The sequence below is a fragment of the Aptenodytes patagonicus genome, chromosome 1 (assembly GCF_965638725.1).
Source record: "Aptenodytes patagonicus chromosome 1, bAptPat1.pri.cur, whole genome shotgun sequence".
Lineage (NCBI taxonomy): Eukaryota > Metazoa > Chordata > Aves > Sphenisciformes > Spheniscidae > Aptenodytes > Aptenodytes patagonicus.
Window position 1 is genome coordinate 30042940 of NC_134949.1, and position 17675 is coordinate 30060614.

Here is a 17675-nt window from a genome sequence, read left to right on the forward strand (position 1 = left end):
AATAAAGGCAAATAACATAGTGGAGTGTGTTAATGAGATTGTCCACAAGATACGTAAAGTACTCCTCTGACTTTATTTAGCATCACTCTTAGCCAAAATATTACCTTGGCTGCTGCATTTAAAAAATAACAAAGAGCTCAACTCCAAGAAAGATAAAGAAATGATCAAAAACATTCTAATTTTTTCCATAAAAACCTTGGGGTTTTTTTCTAGAAGCTGGAGCTGTGTAGTCAAAAGAAGAGAAGGCTAAGTGATCTCTTACAAGATCTGTGAGAATAACAGGTCTCTTCTAGAACTGTAAAGCTGATTCTGTTTGGGCCTGGAAGATTGAATGAATGAATGAATGTTTGAAGTCCCTTCAACACTGTTTTGCACCTTTTTTGATGAATGCAGTTAGTTGAGCAATTCACTTTCAGGAGAATGGAATTAAGAGGGAGGTGGTATAAACAGGAGGAGGGAAGCCATTTAAAATAGAAAAAATACTTAATGGTCATTGTTCATGTTTGTATGACAGTCTTAACTTTTGCTCTTAAATAATTCTTTGTTCTGACAAAACCCTATCTGTTTGTTTGAACACTAGAGCTAATTAGAGCAGTGATCATATGATAACTGCCACCTATTTTCAAGTTCTTGGAATCTTCCAGTAATTAAGGATATTGCCTCCAGAAGCTGACTTGGGGTGGAGGGGTGGACACAACACGGCAGAAACATCTGATTACAGACCTAATTGTGTTTCTCAAAAGGAAAATGTCTCAAAACCCTGAAACTGAGACCAAGTATGAAAAATAAAATGGAAAACTGTATTGTATATGAGTTTCTCAACTTGAAGCTTAACAAAATATGATTATGATGATAAAAAACTGTAATACTTTACATCGAGAAACCTAGTGCTCTCACCTGTGCTGAATACAGGATTTTTCTTAACCTAAAGCTGGGTGCGCATGACAATAGCAAAATATTTTCCAGTCTAGAGGAAACTTTTATGCTCTTCTAGGTATGATTAATGTGTACAAGGGAAATTGAGAATTCTCCCATCCTTGATTTTCTTTGGAGGTTGTGGGGTGGGTGGGTTAAACCTGTAGAAGAGTTTACACTATTTTTTCAGGCCGGCAGCTCTGTCAGTTGACATTAATAAACTTATTCTTCAATGTGTAGGAGGAGGGGAGAAATGTTTTGCCGACAGAAACCATGATGAGAAGTCCAGACTTTCCTGAAGGGAAGTATGTTATTTCTCTGCACCCTCACTGAACTTCATTTGCAGTATTAGGTTTTGGTTAGTAAATATTGTAAGGAACATAAGTCAAGCTCACCTTTTCCTCATTGTAAAGCAGAAGGAAAGAGGTGGACTGTGTCAGTTCTTAGCCTGTAAAACTGGCTGCTTGAAACCCTTGAGCATTGATAACAGCTATCAGAAACTGCTTTTTGCCATGATAAAAGCTGAACACACCTGCTTTAATTTAGTTGTTCATTATTACTTGATGAGAAGAATGACCTCGTGATTCTTTCATGGCTTTTAAATTTCATATGGTGTTTCTTTGGCAATTCCCCCCTCCTTTTTTTTTAATTATATATTCTATTGAAACCCTTGGTTTTGGTCACTGTATTCAAAAAAGAAGCTTCTCTTTCATTGTTGGAGAATATTAACAAAAGAATACGTATTCATATTGGCTTTTACTAAAACTTCCTATACATGTCCAGCCCAAATGGCGGAACAGGGGGATCAACTTGAACAGGTTGTTTACCATTTGAGATTTGAAGTACGGAAAACAAGTTTCACTGAGGAAATCTTTTTTTGGTGTTTTTTTTTTTTTTTTTTTAAAGCAAAGACATGAACTGGACACTTCACCTGTCTCTCTGCCAGCAAACTTAAACAGTTTAGACCTGAAACGTTTATTTTGCAGTTTGTGTAAACTGTAGCAAGTGTTAGCTCGGGTAGCATTTACATTGCACACTTCACAAAAAAGTATGTTAATTGTAGAGCTGTTATTGTATCATCAAAGACTGAAAGCTTAAATGTCAGTTAAAAATGGAGCCATGTCAGTTCTCAGAATTATAAAATAGATCCTTAATTTTATTTCTCTTTGTAGATAATTAAGGGATGTTCTGTTCATTACTTGAGACAGTTGTTAGAAGTAGAGTCTTCTATAGCTGCATACTCAACCACAGTGTGATCAATGATGGCTTTTAATGGCCATGAAGTTAAACATGTGGCTACATCAACAAGTTACCATGGGGTAAACTACTGAGTGCGTTACCTCTGATTAGCTACTGTGCAGTGACTGCCCACGTGCTCACTGTTACCCCATGGTAGGTGTGAGGTCCACTTCCATGAGGGGAGTACAAAGACAGCTCCTCTGAAGCCACGGGAGCCAAAAGGGCAACATGTAGTAATCCTGCCAGAATTATTGTAACTTCAGAAAGGTGTAAAATGGAGATAACCCTTAGCGGTTATGAAGTGCAGTGTTGCCTGGGTTTTTTTTTTTTGGATGGGTAGATTTGTTTGGTTTTTTTCTTCCTTGCGGTACTGCACAGGTATGCAGACTGGGATCTGATTGTGAAGAATTTTACCCAGCCTTGGGCCTTCTTGCAGCTCTGTCCCCTCCATCCATCAGCAAAAACCCAGGAGTAGAAGATGCTTCTCCTCGTGGTTGACTTTGATAGTGTCTTATGTGCAGACAAGGAAGGTCAGTTAAGAAGAATATAGAATTATGAGAACTCAGTTGACAGGATAGACTGGAGTAGAGGGATGGAAAAAATACTGATTTGCGCCAGTACCAAGAATGGGGAAGAAATGGCTTCTGGGTGATAAGAGGAGCTTATAGTACACTTTACAAATAGGTGGTTCTCCTGTGTAACAACTCTTTAAGTGTTAAGCTGGGCAACATACCAGCTTCTAGTGAATTTAGAAATTGATAACATCAGTAGTTGAGAAGAAAAAACAATACGTTCCCCCAAGGTTGGGAACTTTTTGATGTGTTCTGACTTAGATGTCAGCATCAATGGCAGTGCAGCATTATTTAAACTGCCATTGATGCTGGATGTTTTAAGAGGTATAATGAGAAAAAAGAATAAAAATAAAGAGACTGCAAGATGCTAACAAAGTAGTAAGGTAGGTGATAAATGGTGAGGAAAAAGATATTTTTTTCTGAGTTTCATTTCTTTGACTAAATGACACACAGAACTAAATAGCTAGGAAAGACATAATCCCTAAATTGATCATGTGCTTATAAACAAATAATACAATATAGTATAAAATAAAACTTTTACTAGCACACCAGCAATAATTCAAGTGTTTGTCTAGGGTTCTCTTGTTTACTGATGTTTTTAATCTCTTTCCTGCTAAGTTAAATGACTGATTCCTCTACTTTAACTTTGTTAATTTTAGAATTGTTGTCTTTCCATATGTGCAATCTCTAATGAATGGAGTTGGTATGGTTTCACAGTCTATATATCTGGGAGTATTGCAGCCTCTACTGCTATTCATGCTTCTGCATGTGATCTTGCTCCATACTGTTAAGGTGTGGATTTTATTTCTTTATTCCACCTAGCTTCTCTTTGATCTGAAAATAGCTTTGGTTACTGAGGAATTGTAACTATAAACTTGTTGATTATAAATATAATGTTTACTGAGTTTATTTCTCATGTAGCTGTGTTTTCTGCTTTAAGATTACTGTCTGCATTTTAGACTTTTTATATTTAGTGCAAGAACGCCTGCTTGAGCAAGTAGAACTTGCTTGTACTTTGAGTTTGTTAGATGCAGGTCAGTTTTGATCTTGAGGTCCTATAAGCATGTCAGCACAGAAATGTGTCCAGGATAACTCCCCCCCCCCCCCCCCCCCCCCCCCCAGCAAGAATTAGTAACCTGGACATAATGCGCTACTGTAACTATACATTTACTGATTCAAGGTGTTCATTTCCTACCAGCTGGGAGTAAAGCGACTTTTATCTGTACATGTTTGATTGTGTATGTTTCCCTTTAAGAAACTCAACTCCAATTACTTTTTTTTCCTTCACATCTTATAGGGTGGAGAGGCTGGATATATTTGGTGCCTATAGTATCACCCACCCTTAAATAAGGCCTGTGTATTCCAAATCCTTGTCTCTATTTGTGATTTAAATGCAGCATTATACCAACATGTCCTTTCCTGAATCTGTGATGTGAAATACTATGGTATCTTGATCCTGCTTTGTATAAGGTGTTATTAAACTTGAATTTATGTTTTATGGAATGTTTCCTTCAAACCTCTGCAGCTTTTTTAGAGGAAAATTGAGTGAGTTTCAAGAAAGCATCGTAAAAATGTCGTGTTATGAAAACATCACTCAAGTACTATTTCTGTTAAACTTTCCGTGCAAATACTTGGCTGGCACATCTAATTAAAAATACTGCTTTGTGCCGGGTGAGTCAGGCTTTTTAATTTCACAGCAACAAATTGTTTTGAATTCTAGTTCTATTTTGTGGACAAAATTCAGTTATTCTCGAACATAATGCTTGCTGCTTATACGCTGATGCTGACTACTGGTTGAAGTATGCAGGTGCAATTTAACTTTTCTGATAACATTCATTCCTTTAAACTGGTTAAAATTTCTGTTCAGGTATGACCAGATTATTTTGTTCTCATTCCTATTAGCAAAATAATTAAGTATGGGAAAAAATTGGAAGTTAGTCTTCCACAATAATATAGCTACTGCAGATACCTGTTACTTAAAAACAAAAAATACCCCAGGCAAACTCAATTAAAATTAAAAACTGGTGTATGTAAGTTAGCGCACAAGCCTGGATTATGTTTCTTTTCCCCCACATTATGCACAAAAGCCCCTGCATTTATGGGGAACTAGTTAATAACTGTTTGCACCTTAGTGGAGAACTGTGGTGCTCAGGTGACAGCTGAAGTTTACCCTCTGGTGATGTTCTGACAAGACTTCTTCTGTCTTGCTCTAAAAGTCTATCCAGATAAAACTATTTTGAATCTGTTTACTCGACTGCGACTTACGGCCTAATTTCTGGAAATAAAACACCGATCGACTTCAAGTGTGTCTTTGGGTGTATTGCATCTTTCCTAAAGCTGATTTACCAAAGCTGCAGTAAAACCCAGATTTGTTTAAAAGCTGACAGCACTTATCTTTTAAACCTCTGTCTTGTGTCTTATCTATAGTAATGACCAAAAATAGCATTCTGTTTTTCTGGGGATTTTTTCTTTTTGTTTTTTCAGTGTATGCCGAGAATATTTTCAGAACGGTGGGAAAAGAAAAGCACTTGAGAAAGATGAAAAAAGAGCACTTCTTACTTCCAAGACCACTCCAGCTTTAAATGTTACCCAGGCTCCCAAGATTGATCCCTTGCCAAACTTTGGCTTGACAAATCATGAAGCTATAACAGAAGAGTAAGTTTTACTTGTTTTCCAGACTTTTTTTTTTCCGCTTCTGTGTGTGATAAGACTTACCTGGACGTTTTTTCCCCATAACATACTAGATCAGTCTGATGTATTTTTAATAGTTAAGAAAGGGCATTTTCATGTGAACATATCTACATGTTTCAAGAAATACTTATGTTGTAGTATATTTTGGTGGATGCCATAAAAAAATTGCTTGAGAATGACAACGTAGTCATCTTCATTTAAGTGTTAGAGCAATTTCACTTTTGTATGTCATTGGTGTGTAATGCAACTTATATTAAACCTTGAGGTGAAATAAGGAAGACAGTAGTTAGGTTAGAATGTAATGGCTGTTCAGCATTGTTGGAAAGTCAATTGCTTATGTAAGTACTAAGTGCCAAATGTAAATATCGGAGTACTTAAAACTTTCTCTTAATAAATAATTGCAGAGAAACTCTTGATTCCAATTATACACTTCAAAAGCAATTTTGAATTATAACCCTTAATTTTAAATGTGCTAGCTTTCTGATGACTGGCTCTGCAGAAGTTGTAGTATCCTTGAGGTATTTTCCTAACAACAGTTTTAATTTTGTTTTTGACCTTCACTCAAGTAAGAATTTTAGTTATTGCATTCAGGAGTAGCTTTATCTCAGTTACAGTCCCATGCTCCTTTTTTTCCTAAATAACATGGGTCATGTTTGTGGCTATTCCACGTGTGATGGAAATAACTTAATATTTTGCAAGTATAATGGAATAATGAATGTATAAGCATATTATCACTAAATGTTACACTTATGACTTGCTTCCTATTCATTATAGACCAGTTCCTACAATTGTCTGCAACAGTGGTTTTTCTGTTCTGTGAAGAGATTTTTCTCATTATTGTAGCACGTCTTCTGTGATCAGCACTTTAAGTTAGATAGAGTATTAGTTAGGAAAGGAATTAGAATGTTACTGATGTTATTAGCAGATGTGTCTGTCCCTATGAGCTGGCATCTTTTGTGGTTTCTCATGTTTGTGAAGTAACTTGCAAAAGGCATAAAGATCCCAAATGTGTATGTAGTTGAATAGTTACAGGCAAAATGAAAACATTTTCCCTGTTGTTGTCCTCTTATGACAAGACAAAACAGATGCTTCCAAAGTGAAGGTAGTGGCTTCTCATAAGCAGACTTCCCCCACCAACTCCTCTTTTTAGTGCTCATTTTGCTAAGTCAGCCTCAAAATGAATACCTGTTTTTAATGAGAACTGCCAGGCACTTCTGCACAAAGGGCTGATGAGATACTAATACCTTATAACATCTCAATAATGCTGGCATTTGTTAACAGATAATTTTAGCATTACTATAAATAGCAATTTGTTGGTACTTGTTTGTTTAAATCAATAGGTTTGATGATCATACACTACTTAAAGTTGATTTGTCTTCCAGTGGGAGGCCTTGTCATGACAAAGCATTAGCTCTCTCTTTGCGTGTGCTCTATCTTCATACTTTGTACAGAGTTTGTAATGGCCGTTGCGGAGCTAACTTCACATGAGTTTCTTCTTGCTACCAGTAGTCGGTAGCCTTACCTTTTGGTCTGACTAGTGCATATAAAAAGTAGTTAATAGAGAAGTTTTTAATAACTGTAAAAGTATTAATATAGTGGGTGATGATGATTTTTATCGTCATTCTCAAAACTTTAAAGATACATACAAAGATACATACATACATAAAGACATACCTGGCAAAGGCAAGATTAATAATATTTACCTGAGTAAGCAACAAATGGTAGTAAGATTTTTAGTAGCTGTACAGACCTTAAAGCAACAAGGCATAGCTGTTCAAAGTTGCTGCCCAGAGAAATCAAAATTCAATTTCTTCCTCTATGCCTTATAGAAGAAATCACAAAGTTTACCAGAATGAAAATGGATTGTGTCTTACACAAAGCATACTTTTCTCCTGAAATGCTTTTCTACCATGTCTACACTGATCAATTAGTGAAGTCTTTGAATCGTGGTGAGGTCTTGGTACAAGGGGTATGGGGGAACCTACACACACACATGCTTGTTCAAATACTGTCACTCCATTCTGGTAATGTAACGCTACAGATAAGAGTTGTGGAGTTGTCTATAGGTATGGCTAAGCATGTGATTTTTTGTTTTACTCTAAGTGTAAAGACAATAACTTTGATCTTCCCATATATAACTCTCTTTCAAGTAGAATTAAAAACAGGTTGCTTATGTAGGAGCTCTTTCTGAGCTTACCTTTACTGGCAAGCCACTGTACTTTGCTTGATAAGGAGCAAAGCTAGCTCAGGAATTAAAAGGTTCCACAGGCAGTGAAAAAGACGCTGGGAGATGTGGACAGAAGTAGGAAGCATTCAGCCAGCTCTTAAAGGTGATGGTAGGAAACGTCATAGGAACCAGAAGTGCAAAGCTTACTGCAACTCAAAGTCACTCAGCTGCTTTGAACCCATTTCCAGTTGCTCATGTTGCTCACCTCTTTGCCAGATTAAAACTGGTGAGTCTCACAGAAATAACTAATGTGAACAGTCCCTTTTTACTTTAATCTATATGACAAGTTAAAGTATTGTCCACAGTACTTCCTTCCATCCCAGAATGAGTTCTTACGTTTCTAACATTACAACTACACCTGATGTGATGCTGGACATCAAAATGGCTCAGTCTTGCAAGATAAAAATGGCTGTTATCTGCTGTTTCAATAAATCAGTCCCCTCTTTGTTCTCTTTTTGAGTATTGTTTCTCTTCTTTTTCCATCAAATTAAGCAGTCTTGCTTTTTATCCTTAATGGTAAAAATCACAACCTTTTTGGTATGGATTCTTCTCAGGTGCTGGTTTGACTGTCTCTTAAGGTACATTCCTTCTTTCATATGTATCTCAGCAAGCTAGACCTTCCCGTTGGATATCTTTATGCGTGGATGTTACAGGAGACTTGAGGCATACCAGTGTTGCCACTCAGAACCAGATGTATAGCTTTGTTCTGCTCTTCTGACAGCAGCATAAGGCTTCTGAATTTTTTTCCCCCTCCCATCCTTGATAAATAATAGAGTAATTGAAAACTGTAAACTAGGAGATCAGCACTTGAAGTGATTAATCTCAGAGATAACGTGACTTTCCTTATGGTCATATAACTGCTCTATTTCTATCTACTTCCAAGAGAAAATGTCACTTACCTGTACAGCACCTAGTTGAATAATAGGGGCATTTTTAAAAGGGCTAATAATCAGGAGCTACAGTCCATTTAATAAAGTTCTTGAAATAAACAAGTGTGGGATATATTTAAAGTGCACTAATTTCCCAGGTTATGTACATTTCTTTACCAGTTTCTGATCTTTAACTCTTCACATTTTGTTTTTCTATCTGTACACTAATGCATTGGAGAATCCTGTGGATTCAGAATGTGCTTGGAGATTACCTACAGTGGCAAAGTACTTCCCTTGCCTTTAATGTTGCCTTGACTGAAAATCATTAGGAAACAGGGGGTTCAAGGGTGATTATCAATGAATTCAGCAAGACTACATTTCTAACAAAGTCATTGGCTCACTGGATCAGTGATTGTCACCTCAATTACAGTTATATTCTCACTGAGGAGAGAATAAGAGAGTCTCACTGAGGAGAGACTTAAGAGTTACAGTGCTGAAAAAGTGGGTATTTGAACCAGTGGTCTTTCAGACCATCTGAATTGGTGGTCTGTGCTCTCTGTATATGTTCAGTGACCGAATCTAAGTGCTTCTGAAGAGGTTCAAAATTATTTCAAGCACCTAACTAGGATCCTGTTCCTACTGATGACTGGCAGCCTGAGAATTGCTACTAAGCGATTCATTGCACCTGTGTTCTGAGAGGCAGCAAAACCTGACAGGCAACGGGAAGTCAAGACATAAGCGAGCATCGGCATCTCTGCTACTTTTAAGGCTTCAAAGTACATTTGCATTGAACTTAGACTACAAGGCTCCTTGGATGTGACACACCTATCTGTGAATTTGCCCTGTATCAAATGCCTTAGATCTGTTGTCTGTTAGTGTAGAAGAGAGTTTCTGGCTTCTGCTCAGCTTGGAATCCAGAGTTGTAGCTTTCCAGAAGTGTGCCCCAATGCTGTAGTACTCTGAAGTTCTGTCCCCCTTCACCCAGTCAAAAGTAACGCTGCAGCCAAGAATGCAGGTTTTGTAAGAAAGGAAGACAGAATACAACACAGTGATTTTTCACTCTACTGTAGGTAAAGTGGGCTCTCCTGGAGATTAGAGGGTTCTGGGTTGTGCTGCTTAATTTTAATCTGTACAAGTATTTCATCAAACACTTTAAATGGAAAATGTTAAGATCTCTAGAGGCTGTCACTCTTCTTTATGGGAAGTTTTCTCTGCACTATAGAGTCACGTTGTGTTTCCTGTGGTCCCACGTGTCTTCTATTCTTTTGCTGTTACCATTGGACTCTTACGTAGAATGCAAGCGTACATACAGACATATGTTTATGTGTTTGAAAAAGAATCTGCCATTAGTGTCTCCATTTGCTAGACAAGGAGATGTGCTGGTCTGAGAAATGTCGTACTAGTCTTAACGTGAAAAAAGACATCACTTGACTTCAGCCCGTGTTTGTGATTTATGGCCACTAGGATCTGAATGGTCCCTCTGCAGTGTTCAAATTCCTGTTGTACAGATTACATTGTGATTGGCATCCAAGCTGAGAAAAAATTGTTGCTATCATCTTCATTCTGAAATCTCAGTACTGACTGACTTACAGGGTAGCCCAGTAATGTGTGTGATTTTTAACTTAAAAGTAATTGTTGCACTATTTGCCTTGGTGATGCTGGTATTTTGACAGACGTATCACCTGGATATCTTCTGTTCTATGTAGAAGCAAAATCCTTAAATTTGGCATTATTGTTCTGCTGAATGCAACGAGAAATCTTCTCCTGCTTCTCCAACATCTTCTCTGTGGTGGATCGTGGGGAGTTTAGGAGGAGCACAGAGAGCCCAGATCTCTTTATTGCTGCTTAAAGATTTTTTTTTCTGCAGTATTCCTTACTGCTTTGTTGTTGCTGTGAGTACAGCCATGGCTTTGTTGGGACTCCATTGGCCTTGCAGATCTGTTTCTGAAAGTTTCTGCAGTTTTCTGTCTCTCTAGGGCTGAATGTTTCCCAGAAAGATCACAAATGATATTTTGGAGATGCCAATTGATATTGGCTACAGAAACTTGAAGCAAAAAGCAACATTTGCTTGCTGGAAAGTTATCATTGTCCTCCCTGTGAATTCCATATAAAAGCTGTGAGTTTGCGTTTGTTTGCCTCTATTAATGGATTTTGGGTATTCTAAGGTCTTACAAATAATGATGGAAGTTTTTAGATGCAGCGCTGTAAATGATCCAATAGAAACAGCTCAAACTGTTGGGTGCTAGGTGCTGTATGTTTTCTTTTTTTTTTTTGATACGTGGATGCACTCATCAAGTTGTGTTTTTTACAGAACAGGCAGATGTAAAGTCTGTACTAGTGGACTTGAACAGAATTGTTCAACTCCAGCATTTACTGGTTCGTTGCAATTGCAAAGAAAGAATAAACAGTAGGGGCCTCCAAATTCAGAATGCAAGGAAAATAAAAAAACTAAAGAATGTCTTTGATTATAGGATGTATTCAACAGCTGAGTCCTTGATATTAGTGATAACTGAGTGCAACATTCAAATTCTAAGTCTTTTAAGAGGGACGGCTTATCAGGCTAGACAAACTAAGTGCCAGGACGAGGCAAAACCTTTAAATGACGACGAGATAGCTGACTGCCAGTACTTCTGTACAGGTGCATTAATCTTATCTGATGCTAGATTATATATACTGGTAACTGCGTTAGTCATGAAGAAAATGCCTGTGGTTGCAAACTTGAAGACCACAAATGTTCCTCTAGGCATCGGTCAAGGAGACTATCCTTTGGAAGATAAGAATGCTCTCAGAGGCAAGGCAGCAGTCACTGTCCTCAAAAGTTGCCAGGCGTCCTTTTTTTCTTTTTTAAACTATATATTTAACTTAAAGAAAAGAGCAATGATGTCTTAATCTTCATAAAGGCATTTCAGATTGGTTTTGCAGTTGGTCACAGATGATGTCAGAGCTTCCAAAGAAAAGGCGAATCTCATCTGCCATCATCTAGCATATCTTCTGCTGTGCTATAATGGGAGTTTCCACCAGACAGTACAAGAATGTCCTCTCTTCGTTTCTTCAGTCTGCTATTTTCTTTCTGATCTCCCACTCCTCCAGTTTTTTTTTACCCCAGGAAATTTTGGGATCTGGTTGAGAAGATAACGGGCAGTTATTCAGTGTGGGTTTTGTTTTGTTTTGGTTGGTTTGTTGGGTTTTTTCCCCATGATGTTTTGGAAGGGAATATGTGCAATTTCTGCAGCATTCTGGAACTAAAGTATTAAAGTGTCCGCAGCAGTCTGTCAACTGCTTTCTATCAGTCCAAGCAGTAGTCATGATTTCTCAAGTTAATCTACCCCTCCCTTTTTTTTTTTAATCATTCACCTTTTATTGTTTGGTAGCATAGTTTAGTATTACAGCCATTGGCCTTCTTATCTATAATTTCACCTTGAATAGTAGGGTCATCACACAGTGGCAGATAAGGAGATACATTTTTGGCTTACTAAAATGTTCTCCAGAATTCTTATGGGATAAATTTTCATTTTTGAGTACTTCAGAAGTACTCTGATTAGGACTCTTTCCTAAACCAGATGGCTATTTTTGACTATTTCTCACCAAAAAGCTTTTGGATACTCCAAAAGAAAACTGATTGTATGGCATGGAATAGACTTTTTTTTTTCCAAGTAGTTTTGAGGGAATACTTCGGTTCATTTAGATGTTCAGAATAACTCCCCTACAACTTGAGCAGCCAGTTTTTAAGTTTGTGGCTCTGCATGGGCTGATCTAACTCTTTCACAGCATCCACTGAAAATAGAATTGGAGTGAACCTCCAGCATTTTAAAAAATATTAGCTAACATAAAGCAAATAAAATATTTTAAAATTTCTGCAGGCAATAACTAAATGCTTTCATTTTTTAGATTGTTTGTTTGTTTACCTTGGAAGACCATTATGTGTTCTCTTGTCTTTACTAAACCAATTATGGCACTTGACTTCAGATGATCTTTAAAATGGGACTGACAAGTAGACAGGTCATGAAGTTTTGTCAGTTTCTCTTTTAAACTTCTGAAATTTTAACTCTGACTTGTGTGACTTCAACACCAATAAAAGCTACAAAAAGTTAAGTGGGAAACACAAGGCAATAGAGAAAGCCTGTCTAGTGGACACATAAGTTGCTATTTTAGTTTCTTACTACAAGTTAGTTAGAAACTACTTTCTAACTGTAAGAAAGTAACTACTACACCAGTTAATAGTATGTTCAGAGCAGCTGTAACTGCTCAACTCTTCCACTTGAGGACCATCTGCTTTACTGATGGAGCTTGGTTCTTTAGGTATCTCAGCAATTCAAGTATGGCATTCACTTCTATTAGTCACTACTGTGATGTTCTATGAGAATTTTTTTGCATTAGTTATCTGAAATTTTAATTCAGAATATAGCTTCAAAAACAACCTTTGATAAAACTGAATTCTTGCTGCTTCTTAGATTGCTCCACTCCTTGGGGAAGATCAGATTACTTGATGTTGGTAGCTGCTTTAATCCGTTTCTGAAGTTTGAAGAATTTCTGACAGTTGGCATAGATATTGTTCCAGCTGTTGAGGTATGTAATGTTTGCTGAATTTAATATAAATTTGATTCTCAGGTATTTTAGAATGCTTCAAAATGACTGTAAAAAAGTATGTATCTTAAATATCTGTGCTTTAAAAGGAACTGTGGCCCTCCTACTACCTTTTCCCATGAACAGCCTGTTCATGAACACAACTGTAGTTGTGTTTTGTTTTAAAAATCTGATTTTTTTTTCAAGAGTTATGCCTTTGTAATGCAGTTGTGAATCTTAAAATTGGAAAATTTTAGTAGCCATCTTTTAATGGCTTTTCAGATGAGTCCTTGCATCTTAAAAGGCATAAATAAAAATTGAGTAGGCTTATGCTTAGGCATGAACCTCTCAGAAGTTGCATTTGCTGACAGAAAGAAATGATCAGTGACTGCACTTGGTGAGTATTATTGAACGTATTATTGAACTTCCGCAATCCTGAGGACAAATTTATCAGCATTTTTGGGGTAAATTGCTTCATTTTCTCTAGGTAATAAGGTCCTCAAATGCATTAATTCTGCTGTAATCATATGTTCTTTCTGTCTTTTGCTCTTCACCCAACTTTTGTCAGTCCTAATAGCATTTATCAACCAAGCCAAATGACAAAGCGGAATGAAAATGAAAAGATACAGAATGGAATGCATTTCTGACAGAAAACAGAAAACCCTTTGACCATACACATCTTGACCACTTCCAGTTTAAAATCAGGCTCTGTTAAAATCAGTTGCCTAAGGTAAACCTCTCTAGAAGTGGAGAGGTGAGAAGAAATGTACGAGTACAATATAGTTAACTTAAAAGTAATGTTCTCTTATTTGCTGCAGTGTGGTTTACATGCTAAATACATGGTATTTTGTTGTGGTCACCAGGTTTAGTCCACTAACACCTAATTTACATTTTTGCATATATGCTTAGAGATAATGAAAGATATTCTTGAAAAAAAAAAACCTGAGTCTGATAAATTGCTTTTTAAAGCAATTCAGTGTGAGTTTCATCTAAAACACAAAGAAACTTTGAGTGAACTCCATGTTGCCTAATTTGAAGAATAGATATCAGTTGCCCAAACATGATTGCCTTCCACCACTTAAGAGGCTGTAGGACATCTGCATAGGGCTGCAAGGAGACACATGCCACTGAAGTGGCAGCCTGTGGCATCTAAAATGGTAATACATGGAAGTAAATTTCCAGCTAAGGTACATAGAGCATGGGTGTCTACATCTGAGGGTCTATGTTCCAACTGCAGTCAGGGGTGATCTATTAAAAATAGTCAGTGAAACCTAAACGTCTGCTGTTTCCTGGTGAATTGTGTTCTGACCTCGTGGGCTGTATTGACTAGCTCTCCAGTGACTATAATGGGAGCCTAGGCACCTGAAGTTACATGAGCTGAATCTAACCATTAATGTTGGGGTACGGATAGTTAATATTTTGCTATCTGATCTATCATGCTGTTTTCATATGAAAATTACTTTTGTTCTCATGAAAAACAATTTAAATGTACAGCGACCAAAACCATTATTGGAAGAGACCCAGAAAGGTTACTTCTGTGGATGTAATGGAGAAACGCGAGTAATCCAGGCCAGACAACAGGAGAGGGAGTAGTCAGGTAGCTGCACTTTCTACGTACTAACCAGTTCTTCAGGCTCTCTCCCAGTACAAGGGAACGATAAGCTAATTGATTTCTTGTCATCTGACACAGTAGCATAGCTGGATGATAGGAACTCCACGGAGTGCTACTGTACAGATCAATGTAGTTATTTTGAGGCCTGTCTCGGGCTCACCAGCTTCTCTTACTTCCATCCTCTTGGATACTTTGGTGTGTTCAGGGCACCTTGCAGCCTAGCTAGCAAGTGTCCTTGGGGTGATGTGGAGTACAATTTGTACACTGAAACTCATCTGCTGGAAAAAGCTTAGGCCCACCTCCAAAACAGAATTAATAAGACCTGATGTATTCAAGATGACTGTACTTTGAGCTGCATCAGCACCATAACCTCCTGAATAAATTTATCTTTAGGCCAGCAGTTGCCTGCACTGATTTGAAACTTCAGTGTAACAGCCAGAGGGTTCTTATGGTAGTTAATGTCGTTGTCTGACCTGAAAAATGGATCTGATAACTTAGTGGTAGAAGCTGAAAATAGAGGAACTGGTAAAATCTTCTGATTTAGCAGATCTTTTAGATAAGATACCAAAATACTTTTTGAAACACATTGAAGCATAGAGGCTTCTTAGGAAATCCAGTTTCTTGAATAATATTGAATAGAGGGTTAAATAATTCCTTCTTTATTAATAAAAATAGGTTAATCCACTTTCTGCATATAGAAATGCTTTGGCTATAGACCAAGTAGTTGAGTAAAATAAAAATACTTCCGCTAACTTGAGGAATAAGAAGGATGTAATTGTGGAAAAAGTAGGAGAGGAACTGAAATGTTAGTTATATAATGAAAGAATGAATGTCTTCAAACTGTTTGGAATCTGTATGTTTCAGAGTGAAAATGTGAACTGTAGAGCTATGAATATGGGAATATGGTAATCTGGGTTTGTGTTTTGATTGGGGTGGGTCTGCACCAAGAAAAGTTTGGTATTCTCTTTAGTTAGGCATTGTTCACTCATCACTTTCAGTGTCTTGGTGTAAGGTACACTTGGTGTAAGGGAAACATGCAGTATTATAAACTAGGAAGAGGGAACTGAAACAGGGGTAAGCGGAGCAGGTTTCTTCTTGACTTGGTGTTTTTGTTGGACATTCCTTCAAACATTCTGCTTGTAACACAGATATTCTGGAGTATAATTAGCAGTGGTTATTTTCTTGAAGGAGTTTAATTTGTCTACACTTAAAAAAAAAAAAAAAAAGGCAAAATTGGAATGAAGAGAGAATCTCCACTTTGGGAAAATCCAAATAGAATTTCATACTGCTGGGAAACATGCTATATTGGAATAAATATTGTCTGAGACAAAAAAGAGGCTGGAAGAGTACTGGAATTAAAAATCTGAAAGTACAAGTAGGATTGTGTTCTTAAATGTCAGTGGATGCACTGAAATATGACTGCTGTTTCAGTGTCTAACTGACTCTTCAGTCTAACTGACTTCAACATCAGTTCAAGACTTGTATATCTAGAGTTCAGTAGCAATCTCTAGTTTAGCAGCGTTTTTGTCCTAAAACTGCCTGCGGAGTTCAAATTCCACTTGAAACATACTTTAGTCCTGAAATTCTTTAACATTATTTCTGCATAATGTTTTATGAATATTTTTCCACTACTGAGAAATACTTGCAGTCTAAATTGTTTTTTGAACTGTGTATGTATAACCTCTAACGTTTTAAGTCTTGCTTCTAAGTATAGTTAGCATGTTACTCTGAACAATTACTCTTCAAAGCACTTCTTTCTTTTAAAACTTATTAGAGGATATAATGAAATTACTGCTGTTAATTTCCTGCTCTAAATATTACAAGGAAGCAGAATATAGCCCTGCAGGTATAATGGTTGCAATTAAAATTTCTTGATTATAGCCACATAATGCAAGTCTATTTCTTGATTTTTGCAAATTGGAGGCCAAGATTAAAGCTACTGAAAAATGAATCACAGTTTGGTTTTGGGTTTTTTTTTTAACATTGATTACTTTTTCTAATTTACTGCATATTCTCAGAAGAGAATGTGATTTTTATATAAACAGAAATAACATTCTCTTCTACTTGGAAACAAATTTGCATATCAGGTGCTTTATGAATACCTCTACAGTAGTGTTCTAGTGATCTCTTTTGAATATAGTTTCATAAAACACACTATAAATATTTTTTCAGTATGAAAATGCAACAGATCTAACTCCACCTTTCAGATGTGCTCCGCAGAATGTTATGTCTCTGCTTTCATGTTCACTTACCTGTTTAGAAATCTGTCGTTCACTGCACATTCTCTAGACATTAATAACAATTTTTGTTGCTATTATGTTGAAGCCTTGTAGCTTAATACCTTTTTTATTAGAGAAGTCAGCCCAGATTTCGATTAATATAAAGTGTCAAAGCTTAAACATGAATATCATACTGTAACTCTTATTTTTTGAGTGCTGTGTGATTAAGGATGTTAAGAACTTATTCTTCTGTACGTTGTATTGTGGTGTCATTTCCAGTCTTCAGCAGCTTGAGCACACAAATGATCGACAGATGAATTTAAAGCCCTTACCTTACTTTCGTAACTGCCCAAATGTGTACCGCTATACTTTGTATTTACAGCAAGGTTAAAATATGGACCTGCATCACTGCTGCAAAGCAGGCAGCGTGCTGTAACTTCCTAACATATCTTGCCTTGCTGTAACTTCTTTATGTTTCTGTGCCAGTAAGGAATGTCACTTTTTTCCAAGTGACCAAACTACTAAGTTTCCTGGATTCTTTAAAGAACTGCTGGAAATACTGAGGTATCAAATTTTCTAATTACTGATTTCAGGTTTATTAAAAAAAAAAAAACCAACAAAACAAACCAAAAGCAAAAAACAAACCACCACATAATTTAGATGTAAATTTTAAGAATTCCATTGTTTCATGCTATTGCCACATTTTAATATGCAACTATCTTGACAATGTATGGTATACTAGGAAAACATGGAGTTTTGGCAGTCAAT

The 17675-nt window shown here is 36.8% G+C and overlaps 1 protein-coding gene across 1 annotated transcript in view; it reads left to right on the forward strand.

The window, feature by feature from the left end:
- The window catches only part of SAMTOR (S-adenosylmethionine sensor upstream of mTORC1), a 38461-nt gene that overhangs the window by 16916 nt on the left and 3870 nt on the right, over positions 1-17675 (forward strand). Inside the window, 2 exon segments of the mRNA XM_076330677.1 lie at positions 5211-5381; positions 12965-13079. Of these exon segments, the coding sequence (XP_076186792.1) occupies positions 5211-5381; positions 12965-13079 (286 nt within the window).